The following is a 17,459-nucleotide window of genomic DNA, read 5'->3' on the forward strand; positions in this document are numbered from 1 at the left end:
TATTTATTGGATAGAGACAACCATAAATTGAGAAGGGAGGGGGAGAGAGACTGAGAGACACCTGCAGCCCTGCTTCATTGCTCATGAAGCTTTCCCCCTGCAGGTGGGGACCAGGGACTCGAACCTGGGTCCTTGTGCACTATAACATGTGTGCTCAACCAGTTATGCCACCACCCAGTCCCTTTACTTATTAATTGATGCAAGGGAGGGAGAGAGAAATCAAGAGAATGGGAAGGAGATGGGGAAAGAGAGAGAGAGAGGGCAAAAACATCATAGGAACACTTTGGCCCTCATGATGCCAGGAGTTGAACTCAGGATCTCAAACTTTTGAGTCCAACTCCTTACCTATGCTGCCACCTCCCAGGCTGCCATGCTATCTTATATAGAGATTTATCAGCCCGACAGCAACTGTGTCAGATACATACATCGCCATTTTACTCACTGAGCAGATGGGGCTTAGCTAGAGAAACTTGGCCCTGAGTACAATGCTATGAATGTTGGAGCTAGGCTTTGAGTCTAGGATAGCCCATACGCTAAACCCAGCAAAGAATTCTTGAGGGATCTTGACAGTCTCATTGCTCTCACCTCTGGCCCTGCAGCTCTCCTGCTCCAGTGACGGCTCTGTGGGACTGTGGAGCCCAGCAACCGGAGGGCAGCTTGGCCAGTTTCTGGGTCATCAGAGTGCCGTGAGCTCTGTGGTGGCTGTGGTGAGAAAAAAATGGGCATCTCTCTGGGAGTCTCTAGGAGTCCTGAGGGGGCTTTGGGAGACCAGTTGGGCTTTGGGTATCTAAGATACAGAATTGAATTTTGGTTTAGGGTTGGCAAGATAGCTCAGAGGTTAGTGTACCTGCTTTGTTATGCACTTGACCCAGGTTCGAGCCCAGCCCCCATCACACTGAGGGAAGCTTCTGTGCTGTGTTCTCTCTCTCTCTCTCTCTTCCCCTCTCCATCTCTCCATCTCTTTCTTCCTATCTGAAAAAAAAAAAATGGCCAATAGCAGTGAAGCCCTAGCAACAACAGAAAAAAAATCAGCTTAGGCTGGTAAGACAGCATAATGGGTACACAAAAGGCTTTCATTCCTGAGACTCCCTGATCTGGTCTGACTGGTCCCTCCCCTCCCCTCTCCTCTCCTCTCCTCTCCTCTCCTCTCCTCTCCTCTCCTCTCTTTTTTTTTTTTCCTTTTTTTTTAAATTTCTTTATTGGGGGATTAATGGTTTACATTCAACAATGAATATAATAGTTTGTATATGCATTACAATACAAACCCCACTAGGTCCTCTGTCATCCTTTTTGGACATGTACTCTCCCCCCACCCAACCCAGTCTTTTACTTTGGTGCAATACACCAACTGCAGTTCAGGTTCTACTTGTGTTTTCTCTTCTGATCTTGTTTTTCAACTTCTGCCTGAGAGAGAGAGATCATCCCATATGCATCCTTCTGTTTCTGACTTATTTCACTTAACGTAATTTCTCAAACTTCATCGGAGATGGGCTGAAAACAGTGAAGCCACCATTTTTAATAGCTGAGTAGTATTCCACTCCTCTCCTCTCACTCTCTTCCCCCCCCCCATTATCTTTCTCTTTGTATCTCTCTTTCATTTGAATAAGTAAATAAATATTTTTAAAACTCATTGTGAACCTAGACTGGAACAGGATTAGGGGTCTGAAGTTGAGGCTGGTGTGAGGGGAGGGAGACTGTGAAAACAGCACAAGAAGAGAATGGCAGCCCTGAACTATTTTCCTCACTTTTCTGGAGCATTTCTTAGACTTTGAACATCTCTGAGCCTCATAATGCCTGACCCACACCTCTGGTGAGTGTTAGAGATTTTTCACACACTCAGTGTGAACCTGCCCTGATGCTGTGCTCCACTGCAGGAGCAACACGTGGTGTCTGTGGGCCGGGACGGGACCTTGAAAGTGTGGAACCTTCAAGGAGTGGAGCTGACCAGCATCCCTGCCCACCCAGGGCCCGTCAGCCACTGTGCAGCCTCCCTGGAGCCCCCCGCAGGTAGTGCAATGCCAGCCGCCACGTCTCCTCACTGCCCCTTCCTTCCTGTGTTTTCCCTTCTTCTGATCCAGACTCTGTCTTACAGCTGGCCGGCCTGGGGCAGAGCTGCTGGTGGTGACTGTTGGACTGGATGGAGCCACACGCTTATGGCGTCCACTCTCGGTGACTTCTCTGAAGGGTCGGGGTGGGGGGGGTGGGCTCATGGATGATCTTCTGTTATGTCATCCCCCAGCCCCCCACTGCTCTTTCCCTATCCTTTCTCTCCTAGGTATTTCAAACATGCGCTCTCTTGGGACACAGTGGCCCTGTTAGTGCAGCTGCCGTCTCAGAGACCGCTGGCCTCCTGATGACTGCTTCAGAAGATGGGTCTGCTAGGCTCTGGCAGGTACCTGAGGGAACAGGTGAGTGAGGCCTGGAGAGAGGAAAGGTATGAAAGAAAAGTGTGGCCACCATGAGGTGGTACAGTGAATTAAATGTTGGATTGTCAAGCATGCGGCCCACAGTTTGATCCCTGGCATTGCATGTGTGAGGGATGCTGTGGGCCTGTCTCTCTTTCTTCTTCCCCTTTTATAAATAAATGAATCAGAAAGGAAGGAAGGAAGGAAGGAAGGAAGGAAATATAGGAAGGAAGGAAGGAAAGAAAGAAATATAGAAAGGAAAGGAAAGGAGGAAGGGAGGGAGGGAAAGAGAGTGTAAAGTGTGTTGTAGCCTGGGAGGTGATGCAGTCATAGAATTCTGGATTTACAAGCATGAGGTCCTGAGTTCAGTTCCCAGCATCACATAAGCCAGGATGAGACTCTGGTATTCTCTCTCTCTCTTCTTCTTTTTTTTAAAATTTTTTAAAATATTTACTTATTTTCCATTTTGTTGCCCTTGTGTAACATTGTTGTGCTTATTGATGTCGTTGTTGTTGGATAGGACAGAGAGAAATGGAGAGAGGAGGGGAAGACAGAGGGGGAGAGAAAGAGAGACACCTGCAGACCTGCTTCACCACCTGTGAAGCAACTCCCCTGCAGTGGAGAGCCGGGGGCTCGAACCGGGATCCTTATGCTGGTCTTTGCACTTTGCGCCAGGTGTGCTTAACTCGCTGCGCCACCGCCGATCTCCCTCTCTCTCTCTCTCTCTCCTTTCTTTGCCAGAACTCAGCTCTGGCTTATGGTGGTACAGGGGATTGAACCTGGGACTATGGAGCCTCAGGCCTGAGAGTCTCTTTGTATAACCATTATGCTGTCTACCCCGCTCTCTCTTTCTCTTATGCACTAAATGTGAAAGTGATTCAAAGAAGAGAAGTGTTAAAGAGGGTTGTGGTTTGAATGTCTTCTTGTATTCCAGCAGCTCCCAATGGACTACTTTGTTCTTCTCTAGATGGTGCACAAGTTTCCAGGAATTTTGAAGCCATCACTGCCATGGCCTGGGCCCCGGATGGCTCTGTGGCAGTGTCAGGGAATCAAGCTGGGGAGCTCACCTTGTGGCAGGATGCTAAGGCTGTGGCCACAGCACAGGCGAGTGGGAGCAACTTTACTTCTGGATGTGAATTCTGGCCCTGGATAAGTATTTAACAGCACTTTCCAGAATTAGAGGAGACAAAGATACCTGGGAGGGAGAAGAAGACTAAGTCTAGTCCCTGGGAAATGTGAACATGATAAGGTCTCGGAGGTGGTACAGTGGATAAAAAGCATGAGGTCCTCAGTTTAATCCCTACTATCACAAGTACCAGAGTAATGATCTGGTTCTCTCACTTCCCCTCTCTGTTGTGTTAATAAAAACATTAAAAAGAAAACAGACCTATGGAAATGAACTTGTTGTATGTACTAGGCTCCAGGCTGCATCAGTGCCCTGACCTGGTATTCAGCACACACCGTGATTGTGCTCAGTGCTGCTGAAACACTCAGTGAGTGGGAAGTGGAACTGCAGAAAGATTCAACATCCAGCAATTTCAGGTGAGCCAAGCAGCGGGCTTCAAGTGACAGGAGCAGAGTCTCCCCACCTCCCTGGCTGTACTCTGTACACCCCAGAGTTGCTCCACTTCTGCTGATGAGTGAGACCAGTGGGATGTTAATCATTAAGTAGGGAAAAGCCTCGAGGGAATTCTTTCCTTCTCCTTTTGTCATGTCTGTTTAAATAATAATGATCTAGAAACTACCTTTGCTAAGTTTTAGGCAAAGCAGTATGAACCAGATAGAAATTTCCATTCCTTTTCTCCTCTCTTCTCATTTATTCTTTTTCTTTTATTTATTTTTTTTATCGCCACCAGGGTTATCGTTGGGACTCAGTGCCAGCACTACAAATCCAGGGCTCTTTGTGGTCATTTTTTTTTTTTTTGACAGGACAGAGAGAAATTGAGAGTGAAAGGGAGATAAAAAGGGAGGAAAAAAAAAAGAGATGGACACCTGCAGACCTGCTTCATTTCTTAGTATCTTTATTTATTTATTTATTGAATAGAGCCAGATAACAAGAGAGAGAAAGGTGAGGTAGAGAGACACCTGCGGCACTGCTTCAGCACTTGTAAGGCTTTCCCCCTGCAGGTGAGGGCTAGGCACTTGAACCTGGGTCCTTCTTCTTCTTCTAGCGTTTGCCCTTCTTCCGTAGCCAGTCAACAGCGTCAGGTTGAGCCTGATGTAAAGTTTCGAGACCTCCTTTGAATCTGGAGAGGTGGCAGTCGTTGACTATGTGGGTCCTAGTCTGTCTGGAGCCGCAGGGGCAGTTCGGGTCGTCTCTGGCTCCCCAGCGATGGAACATAGCGGCGCACCGGCCATGGCCTGTTCGATAGCGATTGAGGAGGGCCCGATCATAACGTGCTAACCTGGGTCCTTATGCATTGTAACACATGCTCTCAACCAGGTGTGCCCTGACTGACCTGCTTCTTTTCTCATGAAGCATTCTCCATGCAGGTAGAGTACAGAGTGGGCTTGAACCCGGATCTTTGTTTTAATTTATTTTTATTTTAATTAGAGAGAGATACAGAGAGAAAGGCACAGAGAGAAAGACCAGATTACTGATCAGCTCTGGTTTATGGTGATGCTGGGGATTGAACCTAGGACCTTGGAGCCTCAGGAATAAGAGTCTTTTTGCATAACCATTATACTATCTCCCCAGGACCAATCCCAGATCTTGTGTATGGAAATGTACACTTAACCGAGTGTGCCACTCCCCAGCATCCTAGTTCTTTTCTTTAAATAGGATTAAACAACAACAACAACAACAACCAGGATGTAGATTTATTGTGTGATTAAGTAAGGGACATCTCTGAGGCTCTCATGAGTGGAGGACCTGTTCAGGGGACTGTGGTTAGGGATATATTTGACCCCACAGCCATCTGGCAGCAGACACCATGGTTCCAAGTTATCTGTGTTAAACTTGGAGATGTGGATCTTCCAGCATCCAGGAAACTTGACCTTGGCCCTGTGCATGGCCTCATTCACATGCTCCTTGCTCTGCAGCTTGGTCTGGGTCCATACGATGACCTGGCCAATGTGGACTTTGCCACAGTGCTCTGGGACTTCATAAAGACACCCCCCCACACACCCCACATACCTGTCTGGCCAATGTGGACTTTGCCACAGTGCTCTGGGACTTCATAAAGACACCCCCCCACCCCACATACCTGTCTAGCCAATGTGGACTTTGTCACAGTGCTCTGGGACTTCATAAAGACACCCCCCCACCACCCCACATACCTGTCTGGCCAATGTGGACTTTGCCACAGTGCTCTGGGACTTCATAAAGACACCCCCCCCCCACCCCACATACCTGTCTGGCCAATGTGGACTTTGCCACAGTGCTCTGGGACTTCATAAAGACACCCCCACCACCACCCCACATACCTGTCTGGAGCCTAAGATTAGAGATAGGCATGAAATAAATGTTCAGTGGGAAGGGCTGTCTCCAGGGTTCCTTAGGGCAGTCTGTACAAGCAATAGGCTGCAGATGTGACCCAGGACACTTCTGTTTGCAGCCATTGGGCACCAGGTTTCACAGGGGAAGTTTATTATTTTATTTTATTTTTTATATATTTATTTTATTTTTCCCCTTTTGTTGCCCTTGTTGTTTATTGTTATTGTTGTTATTGTTATTGCTGTCGTTGTTGTTACATAGGACAGAGAGAAATCAAGAGAGGAGGGGAAGACAGAGAGGAGGAGAGAAAGACTTTTGAAGTGACTCCCCTGCAGGTGGGGAGCTGGGGGCTGGAACCAGGATCCTTACACTGGTCCTTGCACTTTGTGCCATGTGCGCTCAACCTGTTGAGCTACCACCCGGCTCCTGGGAAGTTTATTTTTTAATTAAGGGACCTCACAGAAGAGTAATGTACTTACAAGTAAATTGCTAACAACTGAGTAATTAGTGCTGTGATTTTATGTATCTGTATCATATGCTTTTTTTTTTTTGATGCTTGAGGCTGCAGAATTTGAGAAATTTTCAGTTTACAAGAGAATTTCTACTTGAAATTGAGTTTAATGGATGAGAAATCATTTACTGGGCCAGTAAGGGAATGGAGTCATGCTTTAGAAGAGGAAGTAGTGTTAATTAAAGACGTGGAGGCATGAGGGTAGATGATGCATTCTGAATATATAGCTAGGCCCTTGGGGTTTTGTTGGGAGCTAGGGGTTGGGATTGGAGTAAAAAGATAAACAGGTGGTCTGGAAGTCAGTTTGCTTAGTAAGGCACCTATCTTGCTACGCCCTCGGCCCGACTTCCAAACCTGACGACACCACGTGGGACACCACATGGGGGGTGAAGAAAACTGAAGCCACGCTGCAGATGCCTTTTCTCTCTCCCTCTCTATCTCCTCTTCCCTTCCCAATTTCTACCATCAAAAAGAAGAAAAAATGGTCATTGGGGCTGGTGAATTTGTAGTAGAGGCACCTGACCCCAGAGATAACTCCAGTGGCAATTAAAAAATAAATGCTAGGGCAGAGGGTAAATAGCATAATGATTATGCAAACAGACATTCATGCCTGAGGCTCCAAAGTCCCAGGTTCAAGCCCCTGTACCACCATAAGCCAGAGCTGAATAGTGCTCTGGTTAAAAAACAAATAAATAGGAGGTTGGGCGGTGGCGCAGTGGGTCAAGCGCATGTGGCGCAAAGCACAAGGACCGGCGTAAGGATCCTGGTTCGAGCCCCCGGCTCCCCACCTGCAGGGGAGTCACTTCACAGGGGTGAAGCCGGTCTGCAGGTGTCTGTCTTTCTCTCCCCCTCTCTGTCTTCTCTCTCCATTTCTCTCTGTCCTATCCAACAATGAACAACATCAACAATAGCAATAATAATAACCACAACAAGGCTACAACAACAAGGGCAACAAAAGGGGGAAAAATGGCCTCCAGGAGCGGTGGATTCATGGTGCAGGCACCGAGCCCAGCAATAACTGGAGGAAAATAAATAAATAAATAAATAAATGCTAAAAGAAAGACTTGTTTTATTATTAGTGAGAGGGAGAACTAGAACATCAATCATTCTGGCACATGAAATGCCAGGGACCAAACTCAGGATCTCATACTTTATTTTTTTAAATATTTATTTATTCCCTTTTGTTGCCCTTGTTTTATTATTGTAGTTATTATTGTTGTTATTGATGTCATCGTTGTTGGATTGGACAGAGAGAAATGGAGAGAGGAGGGGAAAACAGAGGGAGAGAAAGATAGACACCTGCAGACTTGCTTCACCGCCTGTGAAGGGACTCCCCCTGCAGGTGGGGAGCCGGGGGCTTGAACCAGGATCCTTTCTCTGGTCCCTGTGCTTCGTGTGCTTAACCCGCTGCGCTACTGCCCAACTCCCAGGTTCTCATACTTTAAAGTTCAATGCTTTATCCACCATGCAACTGGCCAGGCTGCTGATTTGAATTTTAAGAAAAGAACTCTACAGGCCATATGGGAAATGGATAGTAATAGATATTAAAGGCAGAGGCACCATTGCTAATATCTGTCCAGGCAAGATGTAATGTAGACTCTTTAAAAAAAATCTTTATTTATTTATTGGCTAGAGACAGCCAGAAATTGAGAGGGAAGGGAGTGATAGAGAGGGAGACAGACAGAGGGACACTTGTGGCCCTGCCTCACCACTCTCAAGTCCTTCCCCCTGCAGGTGGGGGGAGGAGAGGGCTCGAACCCAGATCCCTGTGTATTGTAACATGTGTGCTCAACTAGGTGTGGCCACCTCCTGATCCTATAATGTAGACTCTTACTTGGGTTGTAGGGATGAGAGTAAGACATAGGTATGTTGGGCAGGGCTAGATAGCATAATGGTTATGCAAACAGATTGTCACACCCCAGGCTATGGAATCCCAGGTTCAATCCCTGGCACCATCATAAACCAGAGCTGATCAGTGATCTGGTTTAAAAAAAAAAAAAATGGGGCCGGGCTGTAGCGCAGCGGGTTAAGCGCACGTGGTGCAGGACGCAAGGACCGGCGTAAGGATCCCCGTTCTAGCCCCCGGGCTCCCCACCTGCAAGAGAGTGGCTTCACAGGTGGTAAAGCAGGTCTGCAGGCGTCTTTCTCTCCCCCCCTCTGTCTTCCCCTCCTCTCTCCATTTCTCTCTGTCCTATCCAACAACAACGAAAGCAATAATAGTAACTACAACACTGATAAACAAGGGCAACGAAAGGGGAAAAAATGTCCTCTAGGAGCAGTGGATTCGTAGTGCAGGCACCAAGCCCCAGCAATAACCCTGGGGGAAAAGACACAGGCATTTGTTGCAAGTAGAATTAGAGGGTCTGTTGATCAATTGTGAGTTGGGAAGGAAGGAAAAAATAAGAATGGTAGAGACTCCTAGCTTGCACGGTTAAAGGGGATGGTGAAAGGACCTGTGAGATAGCATAATAGCTTGCAAAAAAAAAAAGGCTTTTGTGGAGGCCTGGTGGTGTACTTGGAAGAGCACGCATGCTATACTGCTCAGGGACCCTGATTCAAGCCCCTGGTTCCCACCTGCAGTGGGGGAAGCTGAATGAGCAGGATAGTGTTGCAAGTGTCTTTCTTTCCCCATTTCTATCTTTCCCTTTAATCAATTAATTAAGCTCAATTCCCCATACCAACGTAAACCAGAGCTGAGCAGAGTTCTGGTTAAAAAACAAAAAACGGGGCGGGGCGGGGCGGTGGCGCACCAGATTAAGCGCACTTCCTACGAAACTCAAGGGTCCCGGCAAGAATCCCAGTTCAAGCCCTTGCCTCCCCACCTGCAGGGGGCGGGGGGGTCGCTTCACAAGCAGTGAAGCAGGTCTGCAGGTGTCTTCCTCTCTTTCTCTCTATCTTCCACTCCCCTCTCAAATTCTATCTTAGAAAAAGAAAAATAGAACAATGGCCATAGGAGCAGTGGATTCATAGAAAATGGATGGGGTGGGGAGATGGTAATAATTGTTATGCAAAAAAAAAAAAATCCTTTCCTACCTTAGGGACTAGAATTCTCAGGCTCTATCTACAGCACCACCATAACCTGGAGCTGAGCAGTGCTCTGGTAAAAAAAAAAAGAGAGAGAGAATGATAAATACTGATAAAAGAAAGAAAAGCTGACAAAATAGCTCACCTGGATAGTATATCTGCTTTGTCCTGCAAGTGATTCAGGTTCAGTCCTGCCCCCTAAGGCATTTGAAGGGTCATTGCTATAGTGCCTTCTTTTTCCCATTTTTTAATTTGTGATCAGCAGTGGGTTACAAGATCGTAAGATTACAGGGTATAGTACCACACCCACCACCAGAGTTCTCACAAGTCTTAGAAACAGTTTGCTCGTGTCTGTTTTTTGTTTTGTTTTGCAAATTCATGGGCATCAGTTCTCTATATTCCACATGAGTGGAACCATCCCATACTGTCTTTCGCTTCTTCACTTATTTCACTAAGCATAATCACTTCAGTTCCACCCATTTTTTTTTTTGGTCCCAAAGAACACAATATCATCTTTTTAGATTGCAGAGTAGTACTCCATGGACTATATAACTTCTTTAGCCAGTATCTGTCGATGGGCATTTAGGCTGTTTCCACTCTTTTGCTGTGTGACTAAGGCAGCTATGAAAATGGGCATACATCCCTTCAAAGTAGTGTTCGAGGGTCTTTTGGATAAGTGTCTGAGAATGGTATTGCTGGATCATAAAGTAATTCCGTTTTTTATTTAAGGACTCTCCATACAGTCTTTCAAAGAGACTGAACCAGTTTGCATTCCCACACAGTGATGTCTTTTCTTCCTTCCTTAACCCCCTCCCCCGACCCACCCGAGAAGTCAGCTTGGAGCAGTGAAGCCTGGTAGTGCTACACCAGCAAATGACAGGCCTCTGAAACAGGTGAACTAAAAGAGGCTCTTTCTCTAGTTTGTTTTGTTTGTTTTTTTAATTTTGACTTTTTTACCTTTTTTAATATTTATTTATTTTCCCTTTTGTTGCCCTTGTTTTTTATTGTTGTAGTTTATTGTTGTTGCTATTGATGTCCTCAGTGTTGGATAGGACAGAGAGAAATGGAGAGAGGAGGGGAAGACAGAGAGGGGGAGAGAAAGATAGACACCTGCAGACCTGCTTCACCGCCTGTGAAGTGACTCCCCTGCAGGTGGGGAGCCCGGGGGGCTTGAACCGGGATCCCTATGTCTATCCCTTTGCTTTGCGCCACATGCACTTAACCCGCTGCGCTACCGCCCAACCAACCAATTTTGACTCTCTTTAAAGGTACACTCTTTATCTGAATCGAATTCTGCAAAAGGATTTAGGATTCCTGACAGATCTGAGCTTGGCTCCTGATGGCCACTCCCTCATCCTGGCCACTGCAAATTTGGAATTACTGCACATGAAGCCAGGGGCTACTCCCTCTAAAATCTGGTAAGATCTCAAGTTCTGTTTTCACTTTGATTAGAGAAAGAGTAAATGTGGGATAGTTATTTCAAGGTTAGATGTAGATTTAATAAATACCAGATCTTACAGAGATATGTTTCTGGGCTCAGCCTCTGTCTTTCTTATAAACCAGGTGTGTATATTCAGAACATCCTGTGATACTGTCCACCCACAAGGACTATGGTGTGTTTGTCCTGCAGCCAACTAAATATGGATTTCTTCATTTCTTAGTAAGTTCTGTTTGGTTGTGTGTTCAGTGAAATAATTGTCCCATAGCAATACGTTAACATATTAGGGCTAGGGCTGGGGAGACAGTATAAGGGTTATGCAAAATGGTTTCTGTGCCTGAGGTGCTGAGGTTCAGTCCCCAGAGCTGAGCAGTACAGTAATTTTAAAAAATAAAATAAAATAAATGGAAAATATATCTTGGGGGCATGATAAAAGATAAGAAAATGGGGCCAGGCTGAGTGCACATTTTATAATGCTCAAGGATACAGGTTCAAACCCCTGGCCCCCACCTGCAGGGGGAAAGCTTCACGAGTGGTAAAGAAGGGCTGCAGGTGTCTCTCTCTTCCTCTCTATTTCTCCTTCCCTCTAGATTTCTTTCTGTCTCTATCCAATTTAAAAAAATAAGATAAGAAAAAGGCAGTTTCTTCCAGATCCTCTTTGTCTCCTCTAGCTAGAGAAGCTCTCCTTAAGGCCGTCATATATTCTGTTTCTCCATAAAATTTCATTGATACAAAAAGGATTTCATTGGTGGGGATAGCATAATGGTTATGTGAAGAGGCTCTCATGCCCAAGCCTCCAAAATCCCAGGTTCAACCCTCCACACCACCATAAGCTAGAGCTGATAATTGCTCTGGGGAAAAAAAAAAGATTTTATTGTTTAAAAACACTTAGGAAACCACATACCTAAGAGCTTTGTCAACTGCATTGTTTTTAGTATCTTTTCTCACCAGTGAATTAGTATTTGGAATATTAGAGACATATCTCATAGACATGGGGGATAAAATAAGTCAGAAACAAAAGAACTTTTAGTACATGATTTCACTTAAATGCTGCTCAAAAACAAGCAAAATTAACTTATAAAACAAAGATCCGAATATTGTTCACTATGGGGGGGAAGTGGTGCTCTGTTGGAGAACCCTCGGTTTCTTAATATACCCCTGAGTTATAATACCTGTTATTTCGCTGCTGAATTATTTTTCTTAATTACTAACAGCTATGTACTATACCAGACATGTTAGAAATTCTTTGCTATCTCTGTGGTTCTTTTTTTTTTTTTTTTTAATTGTTGTTGGATAGGACAGAGAGAAATGGAGAGAGGAGGGGAAGACAGAGAAGGGGAGAGAAAGATAGACACCTGCAGACCTGCTTCATCGCCTGTGAAGTGACACCCCTGCAGGTGGGGAGCCGGGGGCTTGAACCGGGATCCTTTGCAGGTCCTTGCAATTGCGCCACCTGCACTTAACCCACTGCACTACCGCCCGACTCCCATCTCTGTGGTTCTGTCTGCAGCCTCCATGGGATATTTGACTAATCTCAAGGTAGACACAGAAAACAGGTCAAAAGGCCTTCAGGCTAACAGAAGCCTTAGCTGATGCCGCTAAATACCCACATCCTTGGGGAAAGGTCAGGATTTGCAATGTAAACATAGAATCTGATATAATCACTAGAATTGGAGATTAACAAGTCTGATATACAGTGGTCTGCATCCTAGGAGATCATTCAGTCATGCATGCCCTTAAGATGTTTATGTATACCCTTAGACTCGACATAGCGGTATGTACACATACCCAGTAGAGGAACGGTGAGCCTGTGTGAGGGTTAGGCAGACACCATGTGGGAGACACGACACAGAATCTCACTGTGTCGTGTCATGGGTCCACTACTCCATATCCCCTCTTTTCTCTCACTGCTAATGGTGTAATGGAGTTTATTTCTCAACCCTGAGACATGAATAGAACTCTGCTTCCGGGCACCCGGAGAACGCCAGCACAGTTTTTCAGTAGTTCTATATTTTTACCTGGGCTGTGATTACATGGATGATGTATACATGTGTGAATTTTTTAATTTCTTTGTTGGGAAATTAATCTTTTACATTCAACAGTAAATACAATAGTTTGTACATGCATAACATTTCCCAGTTTTCCATATAACAATACAACCCCCACTAGGTCCTCTGTCATCCTTCTTGGGTCTGTATTCTCCCTACCCACCCACCCCAGAGTCTTTTACTTTGGTGCAATACACCAATTCCAGTTCAGGTTCTACTTGTGTTTTCTTTTCTGATCTTGTTTTTCAACTTCTGCCTGAGAGTGAGATCATCCCATATTCATCCTTCTGTTTCTGACTTATTTCACTTAACATGAATTTTTCAAGGTCCATCCAAAATCGGCTGAAAACGGTGAAGTCACCATTTTTTTAAAATAATTTATTTCTTTATCGGGGAATTAATGTTTTACATTCAACAGTAAATACAATAGTTTGTACATGCATAACATTCCCCAGATTCCCATTTAACAATACAACCCCCACTATGTCATTCATCATCTTTCATGGACCTGTATTCTCCCCACCCACCCACCCACCCCAGAGTCTTTTACTTTGGTGTAATACTCCAATTCCATTTCAGGTTCGACTTGTGTTTTCTTTTCTTTTTTTTTTTTTATAATTTATTTCTTTATTGGGGAATTAATGCTTTACATTCAACAGTAAATACAATAGTTTGTACATGCATAACATTCCCCAGTTTCCCATTTAACAATACAACCCCCACTATGTCATTTATCATCCTTCATGGACCTGTATTCTCCCCACACACCCACCCCAGAGTCTTTTACTTTGGTGCAATACACCAATTCCATTTCAGGTTCGACTTGTGTTTTCTTTTCTAATCTTGTTTTTCAACTTCGGCCTGAGAGATCATCCCATATTAATCCTTCTGTTTCTGGAAGTCACCATTCTTTATAGCTGAGTAGTATTCATATATATATATATATATATATATATATATATATCACAACTTGCTCAGCCACTCATCTGTTTTTGGACACCTGGGTTGCTTCCAGGTTTTGGATATTACAAATTGTGCTGCCAAGAACATATGTGTACACAGATCTTCTTGGATGGGTGTGCTGAGTTCCTTAGGATCTATCCCCAGGAGAGGAATTGCAGGGTCATAGGGTAGGTCCATTTCTAGCCTTCTGAGAGTTCTCCAGACTGTTCTCCACAGAGGTTGGACCAATTGACATTCCCACCAGCAGTGCAGAAGGGTTCCTTTGACCCCACACCCTCTCCAGCATTTGCTGCTGTTAACCTTTTCTGATGTATGACATTCTCACAGGAGTGAAGTGGTATCTCATTGTTGTCTTTATTTGCAATTCTCTGACAATCAGAGACTTGGAGCATTTTTTCTTGTGTTTCTCGGCCTTTTGGATCTCTTCTCTGGTGAATATTCTGTCCATGTCCTCCCCCATTTTTGGATGGGGTTATTTGTTGTCTTGTTGAGATTTGCAAGTTCTTTGTATATTCTGGTTATTAGCCGCTTGTCTGATGTATGGCATGTAAAGATCTTCTCCCATTCTGTGAGGGGTCTCTTGGTTTGGGTAGTAGTTTCTTTAGCTGTGCAATGTGTGAAAATTAATTAAGATGGGGCCAGTTGGGTGTGGGTAGATAGCATAGTGGTTATGCAAAGAGACTGTCATGCCTGAGGCTCCGAAGTCCCAGGTTTAATCCCCCATACCACCATAAGCCAGAGCTAAGCAGTGCTCTGGTGTTTCTCTGTGTCTTTCTCTCTCTGCATCTCTTTCTCTCTCAAAAAAAAAAAAAAAGAAAAGAAAAAAAGATGGGGGCAGTGAAATAGTTCACTTGGATAGTGCACTGCTCTGCCATCTATGTGACCCACATTCGAACCTGGCCCCCACTGCATTGAAGGAAACTTTGGTGCTGCTGACGTCTCTCACTCTCTGCCTCCTCTCTCTAACTACAAAATTAATTGATTAATTAAGATGTACATTTAATAGCTGTTCATTTTATTGTATCCAAGTTATAGTCTTAAAAACTTCCTGGCCTGAGAGGCAGTGCAGTTGACAAAGCACTGGATTCTCAAGCAGGAGGTCCTGAGTTCAGTCCCCGGCACATGTGCCAGAATGAGGCTTTGGTTTTCTCCCAGTAATAAAGGTTAAGGTTAAATTTTTTTTTTTAAGTTTCTGACCAGTCTTCCCCCCCCCCCCACCAAGTCTGTGGTCAGTGGTAGTAATATGATTTGGCTAAACAAAACAGTATGTTCTTTCTCAGAAACAAAAGGAATCGGGAGAGTTTGAAGAGAAACTGGAATTTAATGTGAACTTAGAGAATCCAAGTGGGGGGACCCTGCTGTCAATAACTCAAGCCAAACCTGAATCTGGTGAGTGGCGACGGGAAGTCCTGAGGAAGTCAGAGATGACTGCGGGGTGGATGATGAACCCTGTGAAACCTAAGACTGGACTCTGACTCTTCCCTTGAAATGGCAGCGTCATCATTTTTGTGTGCCAGCTCTGACGGGATGCTGTGGAGCCTGGCCAGATGTACTCTCGAAGGAGAATGGGTCACAGGTAACATCTGGCAGAAAGAAGTAAGTGTGTCTGAAAGCCAAACTCCAGAAACAGACTCCACAGAGAGCTGGCCAGAAACCCCACAGCTAAAGATACGACAGTGTAAAAAGGTGAGTTTGAGAGAAATGTTACGAATACAGAGGAGAAATCCGACTTTGATGTTTCCTTAATGGAGTAGGACCGTCCTCCTCTTCCTGAGAACTTACCTTTCTCCTTCCTCTTTTCTCTTGAGATTCACTCTGGATCTGTCACGGCCCTCCATGTGCTGCCCAAATTGTTGGTGACAGCATCAAAGGACAGATACGTTAAATTATGGGAGAGATCTAGCATGCAGCTGGTAAGTGTGTGTATGCGTATGTGTGCGTGTGTGTGTGTGTGTGTGTGTACGTGTGTGTGTATGTGTGTGCGCGTGTGTGCGTGTGTGTATGTGTGTGTGTACGTGTGTGTATGTGTGTGTGTGCGCGTGTGTGTGTGTGTACGTGTGTGTATGTGTGTGTGTGTGTGTGTGCACGTGTGCAGGAAGACTAAAAGGATGTTGTCATGGAGCTAACATGGGATCAAAAGGGACAAGGGGGGGTTGGACAGTGGTGCACCAGGTTAAGTGCACATAGTACAAAGTGCAAGGACCCACACAAGAATCCAGGTTCAAGCCTCTGGGGGGCCACTTCATAAGTGGTGAAGGAGGTCTGCAGGTATCTTTCTTTGTGTCCCCTTCTCTCTCAATTTTTCTGTCCTACCTACTACAAAAAAAAAAAAAAAAAAAAGGCTACCCAAGTAGTGGATTTGTAGTTCCAGCCCCAATAGTAACCCTGGTGGCAAAAAAAAAAAAAAAAAAAAGGCAGGGGGTGGGGGACACACAAGAGATTAAAAATTTTTTTAGGGGCTGGGTGGTGGCACACCTGGTTGAGTGCACACATTATAATGTGCAAGGACCTGGGTTCAAGCCCCTGGTCCCCACCTGCAGGGGTAAAGCTTCACAAGTGGAGAAGCAGGGCTGCAGGCGTCTCTCTCCCTATCACCCTTTTCTCTCTCAGTTTCTGGCTATTTCTATCCGATAAAGATAATAAAAAAAATTTTTTTTAAAAGAATTTTTTTCCCCTCCCACCATCCCCTTTCCCAGAACCTCTGTTTATAAAAATTCTTCTTGTGGGAGGCCGGGCGGTGGTACACTCAGTTAAACACACATGTGCAGGGACCTGGGTTCAAGTCCCCAGCTCTCCACCTGTAGGTTTTTGTTTTTGTGATGTGACATTAACCTATTTCACAGTAAAAAGCATCAATATGACAGCAAGTCAGTAAGGAGGCTCCAGGCTTGGGACTCTTTTATCTCCCTGTTTCTGTTCCTATTGTAGCTGGGCCTGTTCCAGTGTGAAGGAGCAGTGAGCTTGCTGGAACCCTGGCTAGGTCCCGACTCTACCCTGAAGCTTGCTGTTGGAGACACACAGGGCAATGTGTACTTTCTGTCATGGGAGTGAAGAACCCTGACTCGACTATGCCACATGTACTAGAGATGAAGACCCTGAAGACAGTGGTGGCTAGTTTTTTGATAAAAATTTTAAAATAAAGTGTCAAGTCCTACCTGTGTTCTTCTGCAACCTACAATGACCCTGGGTCCATGCTCCCAGAGGGATAGAGAATGGGAAAGCTATTGGGGAGGGGATGGGATATGGAGATTGGGTGGTGGGAATTGTGTGGAGTTGTACCCCTCCTATCCTACGGTTTTATTAATGTCTCCTTTCTTGAATTAAAAAGAAAGATGGGTAAAATGTGGATGCTTCTGTTTCTCTTCTGATTTAACGTGCTAAAGTGAGCCAGATCCTCAGCAGATTCTCTTTGAAGCTGGGCTTCAGTTATGTCATTTTTGGCCCTGGGACCGTATGATCCTTGTGAGATGAGGAATGAGAGCAATGCTGACCTGCATTGATTTTTGAATAGAGAGATGAAGACTGGTGGAGAAAGACTAAGGGACAGAGGAGCATGCCGACAGTGCTATTTAGAAAGTAGTGGGGCCGGGTGGTGGCACACCAGGTTGAGCGCATGTCACAAGGCATGAGGACC

At 45.2% G+C, this 17,459-nt stretch overlaps 1 protein-coding gene and 1 pseudogene across 7 annotated transcripts in view; one reads left to right on the forward strand and one right to left on the reverse strand.

The window, feature by feature from the left end:
- Positions 1–17,171, forward strand: part of TEP1 (telomerase associated protein 1) — a 61,832-nt gene extending 44,661 nt beyond the window's left edge. For 3 of the 7 annotated variants that reach the window (XM_060175403.1, XM_060175399.1, XM_060175401.1), the window contains 12 exons: positions 600–707; positions 1,875–2,007; positions 2,093–2,169; positions 2,276–2,408; positions 3,373–3,509; positions 3,823–3,947; positions 10,645–10,794; positions 10,940–11,036; positions 15,091–15,214; positions 15,321–15,511; positions 15,634–15,738; positions 16,754–17,171. In XM_060175403.1, the coding sequence (XP_060031386.1) occupies positions 600–707; positions 1,875–2,007; positions 2,093–2,169; positions 2,276–2,408; positions 3,373–3,509; positions 3,823–3,947; positions 10,645–10,794; positions 10,940–11,036; positions 15,091–15,214; positions 15,321–15,511; positions 15,634–15,738; positions 16,754–16,876 (1,503 nt within the window). In that variant the 3' untranslated portion in view covers positions 16,877–17,171. Of the gene's footprint in view, positions 1–599; positions 708–1,874; positions 2,008–2,092; positions 2,170–2,275; positions 2,409–3,372; positions 3,510–3,822; positions 3,948–10,105; positions 10,172–10,208; positions 10,270–10,644; positions 10,795–10,939; positions 11,037–15,090; positions 15,215–15,320; positions 15,512–15,633; positions 15,773–15,920; positions 16,165–16,753 lie in introns of those variants that run through there. The other 4 variants (XM_060175402.1, XM_060175400.1, XR_009545383.1 and 1 more) reach the window with 4 other exon arrangements.
- LOC132533628 (small nucleolar RNA SNORA70) lies at positions 5,885–5,976 on the reverse strand (annotated as a pseudogene).
- Positions 17,172–17,459: the final 288 nt, after the last annotated feature.

This window comes from Erinaceus europaeus, chromosome 16 (assembly GCF_950295315.1).
Source record: "Erinaceus europaeus chromosome 16, mEriEur2.1, whole genome shotgun sequence".
Classification (NCBI taxonomy): domain Eukaryota; kingdom Metazoa; phylum Chordata; class Mammalia; order Eulipotyphla; family Erinaceidae; genus Erinaceus; species Erinaceus europaeus.